This window comes from Ctenopharyngodon idella, chromosome 5 (assembly GCF_019924925.1).
Source record: "Ctenopharyngodon idella isolate HZGC_01 chromosome 5, HZGC01, whole genome shotgun sequence".
Lineage (NCBI taxonomy): Eukaryota > Metazoa > Chordata > Actinopteri > Cypriniformes > Xenocyprididae > Ctenopharyngodon > Ctenopharyngodon idella.
The window spans coordinates 23,362,194-23,378,111 of record NC_067224.1 but is presented as its reverse complement, the minus strand read 5'-3'; the positions used below and the strand labels follow the sequence as shown (position 1 = coordinate 23,378,111).

At 37.6% G+C, this 15,918-nt stretch overlaps 1 protein-coding gene and 2 non-coding genes across 4 annotated transcripts in view; 2 read left to right on the top strand and 1 right to left on the bottom strand.

Moving 5' to 3' along the window:
- The first annotated feature begins 1,432 nt into the window (after positions 1–1,432).
- On the top strand, positions 1,433–1,505 carry trnam-cau (transfer RNA methionine (anticodon CAU)). The gene has a single exon. It is a non-coding gene; the product is annotated as a tRNA-Met (tRNA).
- A 773-nt stretch (positions 1,506–2,278) lies between these two features.
- The window catches only part of ltbp3 (latent transforming growth factor beta binding protein 3), a 37,005-nt gene continuing 23,365 nt past the window's right edge, over positions 2,279–15,918 (bottom strand). The window contains exons 13-30 of one of the 2 annotated variants that reach the window (XM_051893002.1): positions 15,691–15,816; positions 14,981–15,106; positions 14,750–14,878; positions 14,465–14,584; positions 13,421–13,543; positions 13,071–13,193; positions 10,262–10,381; positions 10,041–10,169; positions 9,781–9,945; positions 9,595–9,678; positions 9,380–9,508; positions 7,984–8,121; positions 6,916–7,056; positions 6,498–6,656; positions 6,057–6,218; positions 4,285–4,371; positions 4,058–4,189; positions 2,279–3,912 (exon numbers count right to left, since the gene is read on the bottom strand). In XM_051893002.1, the coding sequence (XP_051748962.1) occupies positions 3,725–3,912; positions 4,058–4,189; positions 4,285–4,371; positions 6,057–6,218; positions 6,498–6,656; positions 6,916–7,056; positions 7,984–8,121; positions 9,380–9,508; positions 9,595–9,678; positions 9,781–9,945; positions 10,041–10,169; positions 10,262–10,381; positions 13,071–13,193; positions 13,421–13,543; positions 14,465–14,584; positions 14,750–14,878; positions 14,981–15,106; positions 15,691–15,816 (2,381 nt within the window). In that variant the 3' untranslated portion in view covers positions 2,279–3,724. The remainder of the gene's footprint in view (positions 3,913–4,057; positions 4,190–4,284; positions 4,372–6,056; positions 6,219–6,497; positions 6,657–6,915; positions 7,057–7,983; positions 8,122–9,379; positions 9,509–9,594; positions 9,679–9,780; positions 9,946–10,040; positions 10,170–10,261; positions 10,382–13,070; positions 13,194–13,420; positions 13,544–14,464; positions 14,585–14,749; positions 14,879–14,980; positions 15,107–15,690; positions 15,817–15,918) is intronic. The other variant, XM_051893003.1, reaches the window with a different exon arrangement.
- Positions 7,850–7,922, top strand: trnam-cau (transfer RNA methionine (anticodon CAU)). The gene has a single exon. It is a non-coding gene; the product is annotated as a tRNA-Met (tRNA).

The window sequence follows — 15,918 nt, the reverse complement described above, 5'->3', positions numbered from 1 at the left end:
GACTGCCGACTCGCTTTCACCCCAAAATGGCGGAAACGCAGGGCTGCTGCTGGGCGCCGGTGTTGCAATGGAACGTTCTATTAAGTGTCGCTTCTTGTTAGTGTATATTCTTTGTTTACAGCCCGCCCGCGGAAGATAGGGGTGGGGTGAACAGTAGCTCATTATCATTTAAAGGGACATGCACCGAAACGGCTCGCTGTGAACAGTTTTTGACAAGGTTTTTGACAAGGTAAAAGGGTGTTTTTTTACACAACCATTAAGAAATTTTAATCAAAGTATGTTATAGACTTTTCATGAAGACCCTAAAGAATCATACTAACTTGTGGAAAATTGGCATCTGATGTCCCCTTTAAAGGTGCAGTGTGTGAACTTTAGCGGCATTTGGCGGTGAGGTTGCGAACTGCAACCAACGGCAGCTCACCCCTCTCTTTCGAAGCAAATAGAGAAGCTACGGTGGCCGACACAAGTCAAAGATGTCGTCGTCTGAAACAGCAGAGAGTACGTTAGCCAGTCAAGCAATGAGGTTTTTTCTTACTTTATAACAAAGAACGGTCTCTGCTTCTAATAAACCAGACTACGACTACTACTACTACTTCTTCGTGCGTATTCAACGTAGTGACGATGCCGATGCAAGCTGCCTCTAAAAACACGAACGATTTAGAAGAAGAACAACGTAGTGATGAAACGCGCTCTGTAGAGTGTTTGTCCGTTTAGGGCTGCTGTAGAAACATGCCAGCGCAAAATGACGACGGACTTGACGTGGAGGGGGGACCCGCGGTCTATGTAGATATCAATGGCTCATTCTAAGGTAATAAAAACAACGGTTCATTATGTAAGATCTTTATATACCACTGAAAACATAGTTATGTATATTATATTGCATTTCTGTCAATAGATCCTCCCAAATTTTACACGTTGCACCTTTAAGCAGAAGAATACAAAGACACAACTAATACCGAAGTGGAGTTCTGTCCCCTCATATGCTTTCCCCCTCTGCTCACCTGAATACAACAAGATCTTATATACCTTGATATTACAAGTAATGTAACATTAAGAGGGAAAGTGTGTCTGAGGCCACTCACTGACTCGAAGATAGAATTAAGAAGACTAGCTAACTTGGCTACCTGTTGTGTTGATGCTCAAAATCTTACTGCGAAAATTCTCCGCCCCCGAGAAGTCCACTGATTGGCGGAATGCCCTGTAACGGATTGGTCATATCCTCTGATTGGTCACCTCTATTAGATGGTAGAGTTTTAGTTGCAAGCTGGACTATATTTGGTTCTTGACCCAAACAATTTTCACGATTCACGGGTGGCATTATTATTTGAAATGTAAACAGGTGTTGCGAGCCCGTAAGTGCAACGGAACACAATAGATTTTAACCACAAGAGACATGAGTTGATCACGTGCCCCGGAAAGAGGTCTTCACATGGCCTCGTTGGCGCAGTAGGCAGCGCGTCAGTCTCATAATCTGAAGGTCGTGAGTTCGAGCCTCACACGGGGCAAAAAATTTTAATTATCACACTGCGAGTGTACAGTCACGCACAAGAACCAGTGGTTAAGGAGCACATTTTTTTGCTGTGTCAGATAAATTGGGTAGATTGCTAATGCAGTAAACTCACACAGTACCCAGTCCAAATGTACTACACAGAGACTTTATCTACATCTACATCTACAGGCAGAAAAAAGAGCAACTAGAAATGCAGTATAAAGCTTTATATGATTTATATGATGTGAAAAAAACGTCTAAAATCTGAGCGTTTAAAGTTTATGAAAGGGCGCGCACAATGGTGCCGTACTACTGCCCTCTATTGTTTTTGTTTGTGATCGTTTTTGTTTTGGCCACTAGGTGGAGGCAGACTTTCAAAATTATTAGTATGATTATATGCTAACATTGACTCGCTGAAGAAGTAATTTTTAAATGTGAAGAAAATTGTAAACTGACCTCACATAGGGCGCTTTGAATTTTTTTGTTTTGTTTTAAGTTCCACTAAAACATTTTAGATTTCAGTTTGGCACGTTGTTATGAAAAGCCTATTCTGTCTTTCTGTGTACACGGGTTATTGACAGTCTGCAATGAACACATCATGTAAGAAATCTTAAGTGCCGTCCATTTTGTTCTTCGTAGCACTTTGTGCTGTAACGACTCTATATTGATGGTAGATCAAAGAAAGCATCTTGAAAAGCTACTTGCTGTAAGGACCCCAGTATGCCCAGAAGGTGCTCTTTCGCTGGGTTTCAAACAAAGGCCTATACTTTATAAAAGAATCCAAGGCACTTCTTCCGGTCCAAAAAAGTTAAAATGCCTTTATTCACATCATGGCTAATCACAATAGAAACATTAAAAATAGCTAAAACACTGCACACTGATGCATTTCGGCCTTCAGCCTTCCTCAGAGTGTGTCAGGTATGCTGATACTTGACTTTCCCCCTTATGTCTGTGCAGATGATATTACAGCTGTTAGTTTGTAAATGAATGATTTCAATTTTCAAAGCAGCTGTCATTACTCAAAGGAAAATTAGACCAGTTTTTGGAATCAAGTGGTTGATATGTTTAAGAGGTGGACTAATATGTTGTGTTCACTTGGGAATAATGTCTATAGAAAATAACCAAGCTGACAAGCATGGCTTCTCTCCCCGTGTATTTTCATAGTGCAACAATTATCCCCAGTTTTCTCAGCCTTATTGTTTATAAATTCACCAAAGCACCCTGCTGGATCTCAAACATAATTAATGAACTAAAACGATGAAATATACAGAGAGAATCACATTCGGCTAGCACTCAGCATTGAGAGTTTGACTCTTTTTTTTTTTTTTTTTGGTTTATTAATTTATCTTCATTTCTTTGGTAGACATCGTCTTTCTTACTGCTATAATATTGTGCTTCTGTAGTTATTTATTAAGTCTGGGTTTTTTTTTTTTTTTTTTTGTGAAAAATAACTTTTCACAGTTCTGTCTCAAAGGAAGCAAAAAGTATTTAAGAAACTGAGAACATAAACTTTTTTCATTCTGTTTCAGTAGAACATTTTTGCACAATTTAAATGGTTTAGAAAACCAAAATCATCATTGCCATCTGTCAATGACTAACTTCATATAAACACGTAATGAGCTCAGTGGCGCCAAAGAAAGATGACAATGGCTGCATTATCAAATAAAGAAAACAATGTACAAACAATGTACAACACAAATTATTAGAACAAAACACTATCAATGGTGAACAACAAACAGACATTAATACAAAGGAATATCACAAATCAAATGATCGTTGATATCAAACTATTTGAAAGAGGGCGGAAAGCAATAAAAAAAATTAAAAAACCTAAGTCTTACAAAGCTAAGCCTTAAAAAAAGAAAAATTAAGAGAAACAGAAAAGGCACAATATTTAACAAAATGGTGAGCGATAATAAAGTTAGCCAAAACGTGCCGAGCAGCAAGATAATAAAAAAAGAAAGAAAAAAAGAGTCCACTTAAGTTAAAAGACATTTCATCCAATGACAATCCCTCATCCAACACAACAACAAACACATTTTCAAATGGGTGCCAACAGATTAGGAGGGACATGAATAAAAGTATACAATAAAAGCAACATAACATATTAATATTTAAGAAGTTAATGATGATTAATTCCCAAAATAAGAAAATGATTAACAGGACATGAGGAGGTGAAACATGAAATGCTTTGTTGTATTTGTGGGTAAATGTATTAGTGGTGGAATATCATATTCATGTATGTACATGAGAGAAAGTGTGTGTGCTGCGGAAGTGTTGAGCCCTAGCGCGTATACACACGTTAGGTTGGCGTGCTACAAATCCCTGTTTACAGTGACATCTGAATGAACCATTGGTGTTGATACAGCGTGCATTCTTGCAGGGGCTTGACCTTGTCCCTCGGCCCGCACACTCATCGATATCTAGAGGAAGAGAGAGATGGAGCCTTAAATGATGTCTGTCCACACATTTACAAGTGATTAAATGTGTTGATTTCAGGAGCATGACCTCAGTTTCAGAAAAAATAAGCAAGAGTGTATGTGCTTGACTATCTGCTTTAACACTCACCTGTACAGCGTGTTCGTGAGTGGTCCAGTACAAATCCAGTATTGCACTCGCACATCGTACCCAGATAGGACCGTACACACCGTCCGTTAGCACAGCTACACTCATCTGAGTCTTCTTCTGAACTGTCTCCCTCTGAACACATGAGCGTGACAGAACGGATCATGAAACACTGCAATGTTTTTGAGTCTTTCTGTTAAGCTCAAGGTGAATAACACTGTTAAGGTCACCTGGGTTGTAGGAGAAAGCTGCCAGGAAGTCCCCCTCTCCATCAGACTCAGTCTCTAAATGCATCTCACATAACCTGTTAAAAAGCACTGCACACACACCAAAACTAAATAAAGGGACATTACTTTTGATATTTTATTTATGTTAACATTCATAATATGTTATATAACATAAATAACATTTTTGTATTCAATCGAAGTGCCGCTCAACGCAACTGTATTTTTGTGTTCTACCATTGTCTAGCTTTTTTCTTTGCACCAAAATCTAAATTCAACCTTAACACATAGCAATTTCAGCCTTCTCTAACTTTACCAAACAAAAATGTATTGGATTTATTATTACACATGAATACATGTAAACAGGGCCTAAAATTAACATTTGCGGCAAGTGCCAAATGCGCGTAAAAAAAACTAAAAAACATCCTAAGCGCGCACCCTGAAAGCATCTCAGACAGCGCGCAAACACTAAGTTGAGCTCTGTTTCATGCCTTCCAGTGCTTGAACGGACAAATTCACACAAAATTCTGTAAAAAAAAAAAAATGGTGAGTATCCAAGTAAACAGAGACAGAGCACATTTAGGCCACACCCACACCGGAGGGGAAAACAATCCAACCATCTCCATTGACTTTGTATTACGTGAAGCTGCCTCCTTGTCATTTCTTGCTTCTAACAAAAGACAAAACAATGCCTAAAAGCTGCTGTGTGACAGGGTGTACAGCAAACAAGCTAGAAAACCCAGAACTAAGTTTTTATAAGCTACCGAACCGTAAAAGCCAGTCTTTAAGGAGACAAAAGTGGATACAGGCAATAAGACGTGAAGCATCAGCAGGAAGAATCGGTAAATTGTGAGATCCTGACACTCAGTATGCTTCAGTATGTCTAGGTGTGCAGTAAACATTTTGTTACTGGTAAGTCAAATATCCACATGTAAGTTTCATATATTAAATTTCCTGTCGGCGATTACATTCCTCCAGTGGGCGTAGTTCTCAGAGTAATATGACACGTTGTGCTCTGTCTCAATTGCCTGTATCCACTTTTTAGTCCTTAAACGCTTGTTTTTTGGGTCGACAGCTTATAACAACTTCTGTGTTTTTGGTTCTGGGTTTTTAGCTTGTCTGCTGTACACCCTGTCACATAGCAGCTTTTAGACATTGTTCTGTTTTTTGTCATAAGTCAGAAATGACAAGGAGGCAGTGTGGCCGTGGTTTTCAGATTGACGCGTGTAGCTCTGTCTCTAGTCGGTTGAGAAAGAAAAATTATGATCCATGCGTGCATTCACTCTTAAAGTGACAGCATCCTATTAATCCTGCTGCTGTGCTGTCTGCGTTTTTGATGTTAACTAAACAACAAAACGAAAAGAAAAAAAACACTCACTGCTCTTGAACTTTAAAAAGGATATGAAGACTATGCAGTGTTATTTATTTGATTAGACTACTTTATTAAATAAATTTCTGTACCTGAAAACTACTGTTAGACCTGCCTGAAAAGCACTGTGTATTTCATCTGTATATTTGTAAAAAGTTAGTTTTAGGCCCTGCATGTAAATTTAAAACAGAAAAGATTCAACATTGCTAAATGTTTTTAATGATATCTACATTACCATTCTAAAGTATGGGGTCAGTTTTTTTTTTTTGAAAGAAATTAATACCTTTTATTCAGCAAGGATGCATAAAATTGATCAAAAGTGACAGTAAAAACTTTTATAATCTAACTTTTATATTCTTTGATCAAATAAAATGAGCCTTGCTGAGCAGAAGAGACTTCTTTGCAATACCTGAATTTCTGTTAGGACAGGTCCGGCACTCTGGGCCCCAGCCTCGACCGTAGTGACAGCAGCACTCGGAGTACGTCACCGTTAGCTCATTCCGCGGCAAAGTGCACATAAGATCCTCATCGACCTCCTGGAAGCATATGTCCTTATGTGCTGCGGTGCGGTCTGAGAAAGACAGAGATGAGGAGATGATGGAGGACATAAAAATATAAACAAAATACACAAGGTTCACAGAAGAAGAAGAAAGAAATGGAAAAGTAGGTGGAAACAAAGCCAACTCAAAGGCTAACACAGCTAAAACATCTTTAATGGTTCATGCTCAGCAGTCATGTGGTCAACCGACGCTCAGAGCAAAAGCTTATGGACTGCCAAGCTACATGAAGTCTAAACAAAAACTTTTTCCACCAATCACAAGTCTGCATGCTGACTACTTGTGATACCCACCATCATAGACGCATTGCTTGAGGGCTGCACTGAAGGTGAGTGGCTGCTCGCAAATGCAGTGGAAGGAGCCGGGAGTGTTGACACATCTCCCGTTCCTACAGTAGGAGGGATCCTCACACTCATTCACATCTGAAAGGTGCACCACAGACACACCCGTTACTAAAGAGATATACAGAGAGAAGGACAGATAGAGAGAAAAAAGAAGGAGGGAGGAAGACAAGGAGAGAGAGATCAGAAGCACACAGTCTTGGGTGGGAACTTCAATAAATGTTTGGAGTTATTTCATCTTTACTATTCCAGGAAGAACAGTCAAATCCTCTGCCACATTAGAACTATGCTTTACCTTTTGTATGCTACATTGTAAGAAGTCATAGCATCTGTTATTATGACGGTGATGATCTCATAAATCTATACTCACCCGCATGTTCCTCAGGTGTTACACAGCTGTTACGGTCTGTTGCCAGAATCCAGGGAGGAGTGCAGATGCAATAATAGGAATCTTGGGTGTTTACACAGTGGCCATTTTTGCAATTAGCAGGGTCCTGACATTCATCCACACCTACAGCAAAAAATGTTTGAAACAGTGAAATATGACCATTAAAACATTACAACGTAAACATTCGCCACCAGACAAATTAACTGAGTCTAAAATAATTAAATAATCACAATCATTTACATTTCAATTTCATTTATAATTAAAGCAAAAATACATGACTGTTCAAAGGTTTGGGGTTAGTAATTTTATTTTTTTATGTTTTTGAAAGAAGTCTCTTATGCTCAGCATCATTCTCCAGTCTTCAGTGTCACATGATCCTTCAGAAATCATTCTAATATGATTTGCTGCACAAGAAACACTTCTTCTTATTATCATTGTTGAAAACAATTGTGCTGTACAAATGTCTGTATCCTTGATGAATCCTTAATTTTATATAAAAAAAAAAAAAAAAAGAAAGAAAATACCTAACCCAAACTTTTGAACAGTAGTCTACATGTAAGTGTGTATATGGATAGTCAAATGTGTGTATGTGTTTGTGATTAATTATTTGATATAGAAATTTTGGAAACATTATAAATGTCCTTACTGTCACTTTTAATGAATTTAATGCTGAATAAAGTATTCAATCCTTTAAAAAGGATTTTGTTTGATAGTGTGATGTGTATGTGTATGAAAATGATAGTGTATAAATATTATATTTCTTATATTTTTGATTTAAAAGGTTTAAAAGGTGAAAAAAGTAAATGAGTCAAAATCAAGTCAAAACCTGGTCAAGAATAAGCGAGCAAATTTATTTTTCTTTCACATCATGTGGCTATGACACTATATAAAGCATTCTGTGCAAATGTGAGTCACTGCCTCGTTGGCGCAGTAGGCAGCGCGTCAGTCTCATAATCTGAAGGTCGTGAGTTCGAGCCTCACACGGGGCAAAAGCTTTTTGACAAGGTATCTTAAATACTAAGTGTGTCACACTCAATTAGAAAGACATACCTGTAACTGTGGGAAAGACACACTTCTTGTTGACAGTATCAGGGAGCCAGGGTGGGTTGCAGGTGCAGTAGAATGAGCCTCGAGTGTTCACACAATGACCGTTGGTACACAGGGACTCGTCATGACATTCATCCACATCTACAGAGGGAAAGAGAGAAAAAGAATATTGTTAAGGATTTCTACAGTGTGCTTGAGTTTGACAAGTGTGAGAGATTTAAGGTTTATTGGTGTGTTTTGTGCGTCAGAAGTGCTGTACCTGTGTCATTCTACTGCTCTCTAGTGGCAGACACAAAAAAATCCTTCTTTCTACCACTAGCAGGCAATGCAGCGGCACAGAACTAAAACTTGGCTAACTATCACACTGGTTTTATGAAAATGACTTTTATTCTTATTTTTTTGTGTTTTATAAAATAAATAAAACATCCACTATTTGAACCACTGTAAATTTCTAAAAATATATATGACAATGCATGAAAAAATAAGTAGAAAAAGATTTAAAATTATTTAATAATTCATCAAATAATTATTTTATTGTATTTGTAAACAAATCATAGCATTGCATTGTGCATTTATACACTTCTGTTCAAACGTTTATTTGATCAAAAACACAGTAGAAACAGTAATACTGTGAAATATTGTTACCAATGAAAGTAATTATATTTTTGAATGTATTTTAAAAGGGACCTATTATGCAAAATTCACTTTCATATTGTTTTTGAACATATTTATTTGTCTGCAGTGTGTACACAACCACCCTATTATGGTAAAAATCCATCCACTCTGTTTGTTATTTTCCCCACAGATCTGAAACTGTCTCAAAATGAGCTGTTCAGGAATGTACTCCAATGTGACGTCACATCGAAACAGGCCCTGCCCATGATTGGTGATGTTTTTGACATAACCTGTGTATTTGACAGTTTAAGCGCAATAAGACATGAAAAAGAAATGAGATTAATACTCACAGGACGCGCAGTCTGACAGCCAGCTTCCTGTGCGCATGCTTTGGATGTGTGCGCTCAGAAAACCATATCAGAAGTTTAAATTGATATGGCTTTAAAACGTATGCAAATAATAAACTTTCAAGATGATGAAGAACTGCAATGTCACGTGAGCATGGCCACGATAGAGATGATAATCAAAACTAGGGCTGCACGATTTATCGCGATTAAACTGCACACGATTTGGCAAAGGCTGCGATTATTTTATGCGCAGCTTGTCAGTAAATGCTTCTCCATCTGAAAGTCAGAGGGCGCTCTTGCGCAGAAACTATGCCCTGTCGCAGAAGAAGATAAGACGCGTCATATCGCTGTAGCTGAATATTATTTTCATTAAAAAAATGTACTTAACCCACGCAAGTGTGTATTTGGACAGTCAAGTGCATGTAATGTGATTTTACCGATACATTCCAGTAGATTGCTGTCATAGTAAAATCCCTGTTGGCAGTAGCATTCAAAGCCAGGCTGTGTGTTCATACAGCGTCCCTCCTTACAGATCTCATTAGAGAACAATACACACTCATCAATATCTACAAAGAGAGCGAGATAATTCAGTTATTATTTGAACGAGTATGTGTTTGTGTGCGTGAATACACATATATTTGTGTGCATATACCTCTGTGCAAGGGTAATCCATATTCTATCTTTCCTTCCTCATGGTAAAATCCTCTGCCAACTGGACATAGAGAGTGATACTCCGCTGAAAACAACAGACAACATCAATCAAACACCTATACATCCATTGATGGACCAATGCCTCTTTTATCCATCAATAAATCCATGTATTTGTCTGTTATCTAACCTGAGTGGTAGACGGGACAGGGATAGATCTCACAGTGATCTCCCCATCCCACACCGATAGAGCAGCAGCACTCCTGCTTAGTAACGTTGGTTGCCAGGACACTGTCACAGAACACAGTGTCATCCAGATTTAGGTAGCACTCCTTCTTATCATCCATCTCAACCTCTATTTGGGGAAAGAACAAACGTAAAAAAAATACAAAATACAAAAGCAATTTAATGTGATCACCAAATGCACTTATTAACTAGATCAACTCTTACTCTCACAGCTGTGTTTGTCTTCAGACAGTATGAAACCATCGTTGCACACGCACACATATCCACCCTGTCTGTTTTCACATACGCCGTGAGGCTGACACAGACTCCTTTCCACAGCACACTCATCTATGTCTGAAACAGAAAGATTGAAAGGGTGAACAAGAGGACCAAAGCTGGGCCTGGGACGTAGAATTGGGAGATGTAAAAAGTGTGAAATACCATACCCTGGCACCTTCGGCCACTGACAAGCATGTATCCTTTCTGGCACTCACAACGGTAAGAGCCCATCGAGTTGATACAACGTCCTCGTTGACAATTGGAGGTTCGCTCACACTCATTAATATCTAAATAAATCAAAAATAATGTTACTGATTCACATATTGTGAGCATTGGTGAATTGTTTCAGCTATATTAGAAGGTTTACAAAATATGCACACTATCATTCAAAAGTTCAGTGTTTTTTTTAAAACAAAATTAAAGCATTAAATTGATTAAAAATGACAATACAGACATTTATAATGTTACGAAAGATTTCTGTTTCAAGTAAATGCTGTTCTTTTGAACTTTCTATTTATCAAAGAATACTGAAAAAAGTATCACAGTTTCCACAAAAAAATATTAAGTAGCACGTGTGATAATATATAATTAAAAGATAAGTTCACTTCAGAAATAAAATTTCCTGATAATATACTCACCCCCATGTCATCCAAGATGTTCATGCCTTTCTTTCTTCAGTCGAAAAGAAATCAAGGTTTTTGAGGAAAACTTTCCAGGATTTTCTCCATGTAGTGGACTTCAGTGGGGTTCAACAGGTTGAACGTCCAAATTGCAGTTTAAGTGCAGCTTCAAAGCACTCTACACAATCCCAGACGAGGAATAAGGGTCTTATCTAGCGAAACGATCGGTCATTTTCTAAATAAAAATAAAAATTTATATACAATTTAACCACAAATGATCATCTTGCACTAGTCTCTGTTAGAAAATGACAGATCGTTTCGCTAGACGAGACCCTTATTCATCGGCTGGGATCGTGTAGAGCTCTTTGAAGCTGCACTGAAACTGCAGTTTGGACCTTTACCCCGTTGGTAGCTGTTGAAGTCCACTATATCACTATATGGAGAAAAATCCTGGAATGTTTTCCTCAGAAACTTTAATTTCTTTTCAAATGAATAAAGAAAGACATAAACATCTTGGATGACATGGGGGTGAGTAAATTATCAGGAAATTTTGAATTCTGAAGAGAATTAATCCTTTAATGTTTATTGAGCAGCATATCAGAATGATTTCTGGAGGATCATGTGACACTGAAGAGTAGAGTAATGGCTGCTGAAAATTCAGCTTTGCCATAACAGCAATAAATTACATTTTAAAATATATTAAAATAGAAAACAGTTGTTTTAAATTGGTGATCATAAGAGACTTTTTTCAAAAAAATCTGATCAACCCCAAACATTTTACATAAGGGGACTACTTTATTGCACATTTTAGACCACATAATTACTTAACTATTGTACATTTATGGTATAAAAAAGAGATCTGGTCCTAATTGCTGATTGGTCAGTACTATGTTTCAATTGCACAAAAGGCTGAAATATGCAACTTTTAAAATCTGAACAGATTTTGAAACTCTAGGCAACAAACAATTGCCAACTTTGTAAAATGTTACAGAGAATAACTGACTGGATGGAATAATTTCGGAGCCTGTACCCATCTGCACAATTCTCTGTGAAATCTGTCAACTTTGACTGCCCAAAATCTGCAGACTAGCGTCAAAACATCTAGAATGCAAACCGGGGCAAAAATCAGAGCAAAAGTCATGTAGTGTATTCCAACCTTAACACAATCTGTACTTAATTGTTTAAAGGGGGGGTATAATGCTATTTCATGTATTCTGACTTATTTACACTGTTAAAGAGTTGGATTCTCATGCTATAAACATGGCCAAAGTTTCAAAACATGAGTTGGACATATGACGGAGTATTTCTGTTCCAAAAATTCTCTTCCAAATCCTCACAGGATTCAGACTTTTTTTTCGAGTATCGGCCTGAGTGACGTAAACTGGGGCGGAATTCTTTGTACGAGCACTTCTCCCGGAAGGGCGCGCGCGCACACGTGGACCTGACCGAGAGCGCAAGAGCACGCCCATCAACACGCGTTCGGGTTTACGGAAGTCGTCGGCAGCGCTGCACAGGTCACAGGACTGCACGAAATCAACAATGTCACCAAAGAAGTGTGGTTTTGGTTGTGAGGGAAAGATAACCTTGCTTCCCAAAGAAACCAGTGTTAAGTAGAGCTGAGAGATTTGTTCTCACGCATTACATTGATGCGGTCTCGATATTTGTTATTAAAATAGTTGCAATCACTTTTTTATTGGTTAAAATGAATGGAGAATATCTCGTGTTTTTCCGTGGCTGCTCGAGCCCTCAGGATCGGCGCTTATGGTTTCATAAACAAGGCCCAGTTCTACGCTGGATTTACAGAAACTGAAAGATGGAGCGGTCACATTGATAATGATCTCGGTCATGAGTCGGAACCGCAGGTGGTGAGTAAAAATGCTTCAAATGTCTGTTTTGTTGACAATAGGCACCTATATGCATATAATGTAAACAACACATAAATTCATTATTCATCATTCATACGCTATATTCATTATAGTGATTCAAAAGTTATCCAGGGATAATGCGATGGTGTATTGTGTGTTTAAATACAGTTGTTTAGCTGACCATTGATAGCTTGCAGACGATCTTTACACAAAAGCTGCGCATACTCGTGAATCTAGCTCCGCTCACACGTCACGCCTCCAGGCGCTCGGCTGTTTTCGGAAATACTCGGTATCTTTTATAAATATGATTAAACTCAAGACTTTTTGGAGATATGAAGGATGCACTACTACTCTATAGGTACTCAAGATTAACATGAGATTGGCAGAAACTGTATGTGATACCCCCCCTTTAAGTGTACAGATATTGCAGTGTTACGTGCAGTATTAAGTTAATGTGTCTTGCGGTGTTGGATTAGTCATTACAAGCTGACCTTCGCAGTGGCTTCCCTCTTGTGTAGGCTGGTAACCAGGGTAGCACTGGCAGCGGAATGATCCCTCAGTGTTAATGCAGTGACCGTTAGCACACAGACGGTTATCCTGACACTCATTGATGTCTGTGGAGAGACAAACAGACACATAACCTCCAAGCACACATGTACACATGCTTAAATGTCTCTTTATGTAAATGTTGAAAAGTTATGTTTTGCACAGTATATTTATTCTCTTTAGAATAAACTTGCGCAGGAAGTAATAAATATAATTTAAAATCATTTAGAATGGCAAGATTAAGTTTCCATTTAACAGCATGTTGTTTAGTTTTAGTTGGCTGTGTGCCACTGACCTCTGCAGCCTTTGCTGTCAGCCTCAGGCAGGAAGCCCTCATTACACAGACATCGATACGATCCTGCCAAGTTCTCACAACGGCCGTTCAGACACACACCACGATTCTGACACTCATCGACATCTGATAGAGAGAGAGAGACAGACATCTCTTGTAAGATTACACTATTGATTTATAACCTTTCCTACTTGCATCAGGTACATAAACGTGTGTTGGATGACTTACACTACCGTTCAAAAGTTACTGAAGATTGTGCTGACCAAGGCTGCATTTATTTGCTAAAAATACAGTAAAAACAGCAATATTGTGAAATATTATTAAAAATTACTCTTTTTCTATTTTTAATATATTTTAGGATGTAATTTATCCATGTGGTGGCAAAGCTGAATTTTCAGCATCATTACTCTAGTCTTCAGTGTCACATGATCCTTCAGAAATCATTCTAATATGCTGATTTGATCTCAATAAACATTTATTGTTATTAAAAATGTTGAAAACACTTTTTGCTGCTTATTTTGTGAAAACCTTAATACATTTTTCAGGATTCTTTGATGAATAGAACTTTTCAAAGAACAGCATTTATTTGAAATACAAATCTTTTGTAACCTTATAAATGCAGTTACTGTCAATTTTTGCTCAAATTAATGTGTCCTTGCTTAATAATAATAAAAAAATCTTACTGAATGGTAGTGTAACTGGTTTTTCAATGGCCAATATCTAGAGACCAGCGTGGCCAATGGCAGAAATAACTCTGATAAAAATAATGACAGCAAACGGCATGCACAAAAATGCTGAAAATACTACATTTACACAAAGTTTATTCAAAATTCAATAAAACAAATGTTTATAATCAATTGACATTTTTTGTTCTGTTGAGGACACACACAGGGTAGTGCAAAATGAGTTGTTTTGGTTTAGTTGTGAAATGCCTTGAGCCTGTGTGAGGAGCTGATGGTCATCGGAATGGCCCTTGCCATATCATATGTTTCTGTGACTGTGAGCTAAACTGTTTGCATGTGTGTATATGTGTGTGTGTATTCTGACCGTAACACACTCCTCCCTGTGCTTGGTATCCAGGTTGGCAAGGTATACACTCATAAGATCCAACAGTATTCTCACACTGTTCATTAGAACAGATACTCGGGTCCGCACATTCATTAATGTCTACATTAGAGAGACAGCAACAGTATAGAAAATAAGTTACAAACATTCACAACCATTTAAAGACACACTTAATAAAAAACAGAATAAACCGTATTGGATGAACATGCATCTACAATTAACATTGAGTGTTTTGTGTCTCTGCACAGTAAGGGTGGGTGTCCTCACCTTCACAAAGAGGCTGTCTGCGGGATTTGCTCCGGAAGCCCTGCAGACACTCACACTTATAGGAACCTTGCAAATTAGTGCAATGTCCTCCAACTCCACAGATATCAGGCTCAGAGCACTCATTTATATCTGAAAACATGCATGCAAACAAGTGTTGGCCATCATCTGTATTTATTGATATGGTCTTATGTATAGTAACCGTCCACTGAATATCCAATGCTGGTCACTCACCAATACATTTGCGTTTCCCATTATGCATCATAAGATCATAGCCATGCTGACAGTTGCATCTGTAGGACCCCACTGTGTTAATGCAGGTGCCTCTACCACATGGCTTCATGTCACATTCATTTTCATCTACAGAGAGAGTGAGACCATTGTATATATTTTTGTATCATTTTTAAATAGCATTTTTTGTTTTGCGCAGTACTGTTTAAATAATATTTTATATATTATACACTACCATTCAAAATATTTCAATTTCAAATAAATGTTATTCTTTTGAACTTTCTATTCATCAACCAATCCTGTAAAAATGTTTTCCACATTGATAATAATAAGAAATGTTTCTTGAGCAGCAAATCATCATATTAGAATGATTTTTGAAGGATCATGTGACACTGAAGACTGGAGTAATGATGCTGAAAATTCAGCTTTGCCATCACAGGAATAAATTACTTTTAAAATATATTAAAATAGAAAACTGTTATCTTAAATTGTAATAATATTTCACAATATTACTGTTTTTACTGTATTTTTTTTTTTTCCAAATAAATGCATTTCTTTCAAAAACATAAAAAAAATCTTACCAACTCTAAACTTTTGAATGGTACTGTATAATATTTTATGCACTACAAATGCAGGTATTAGATTCAGAGTACATCCATCTGTAATTTCATTGGTTGTACAGTATGTGTGTGTAGTTACATGTATGTACTCACCAACACAACTCTTTCTCTGTGCATGTGGTCGGTATCCAGGGTAACAGTGGCACATGAAACCATTCTGTGTGTTCATACACTCTCCATGACCACATATATTCCTGTTCAGCTTGCACTCATCCATTGCTGTGATGCCCAAACACAAAACACACCCATAATTGTGAGGGGGAAAAAAACCCACTTTTCCCATTAAATTACCAAAACTAATTTTGCATAAACCAATATTGC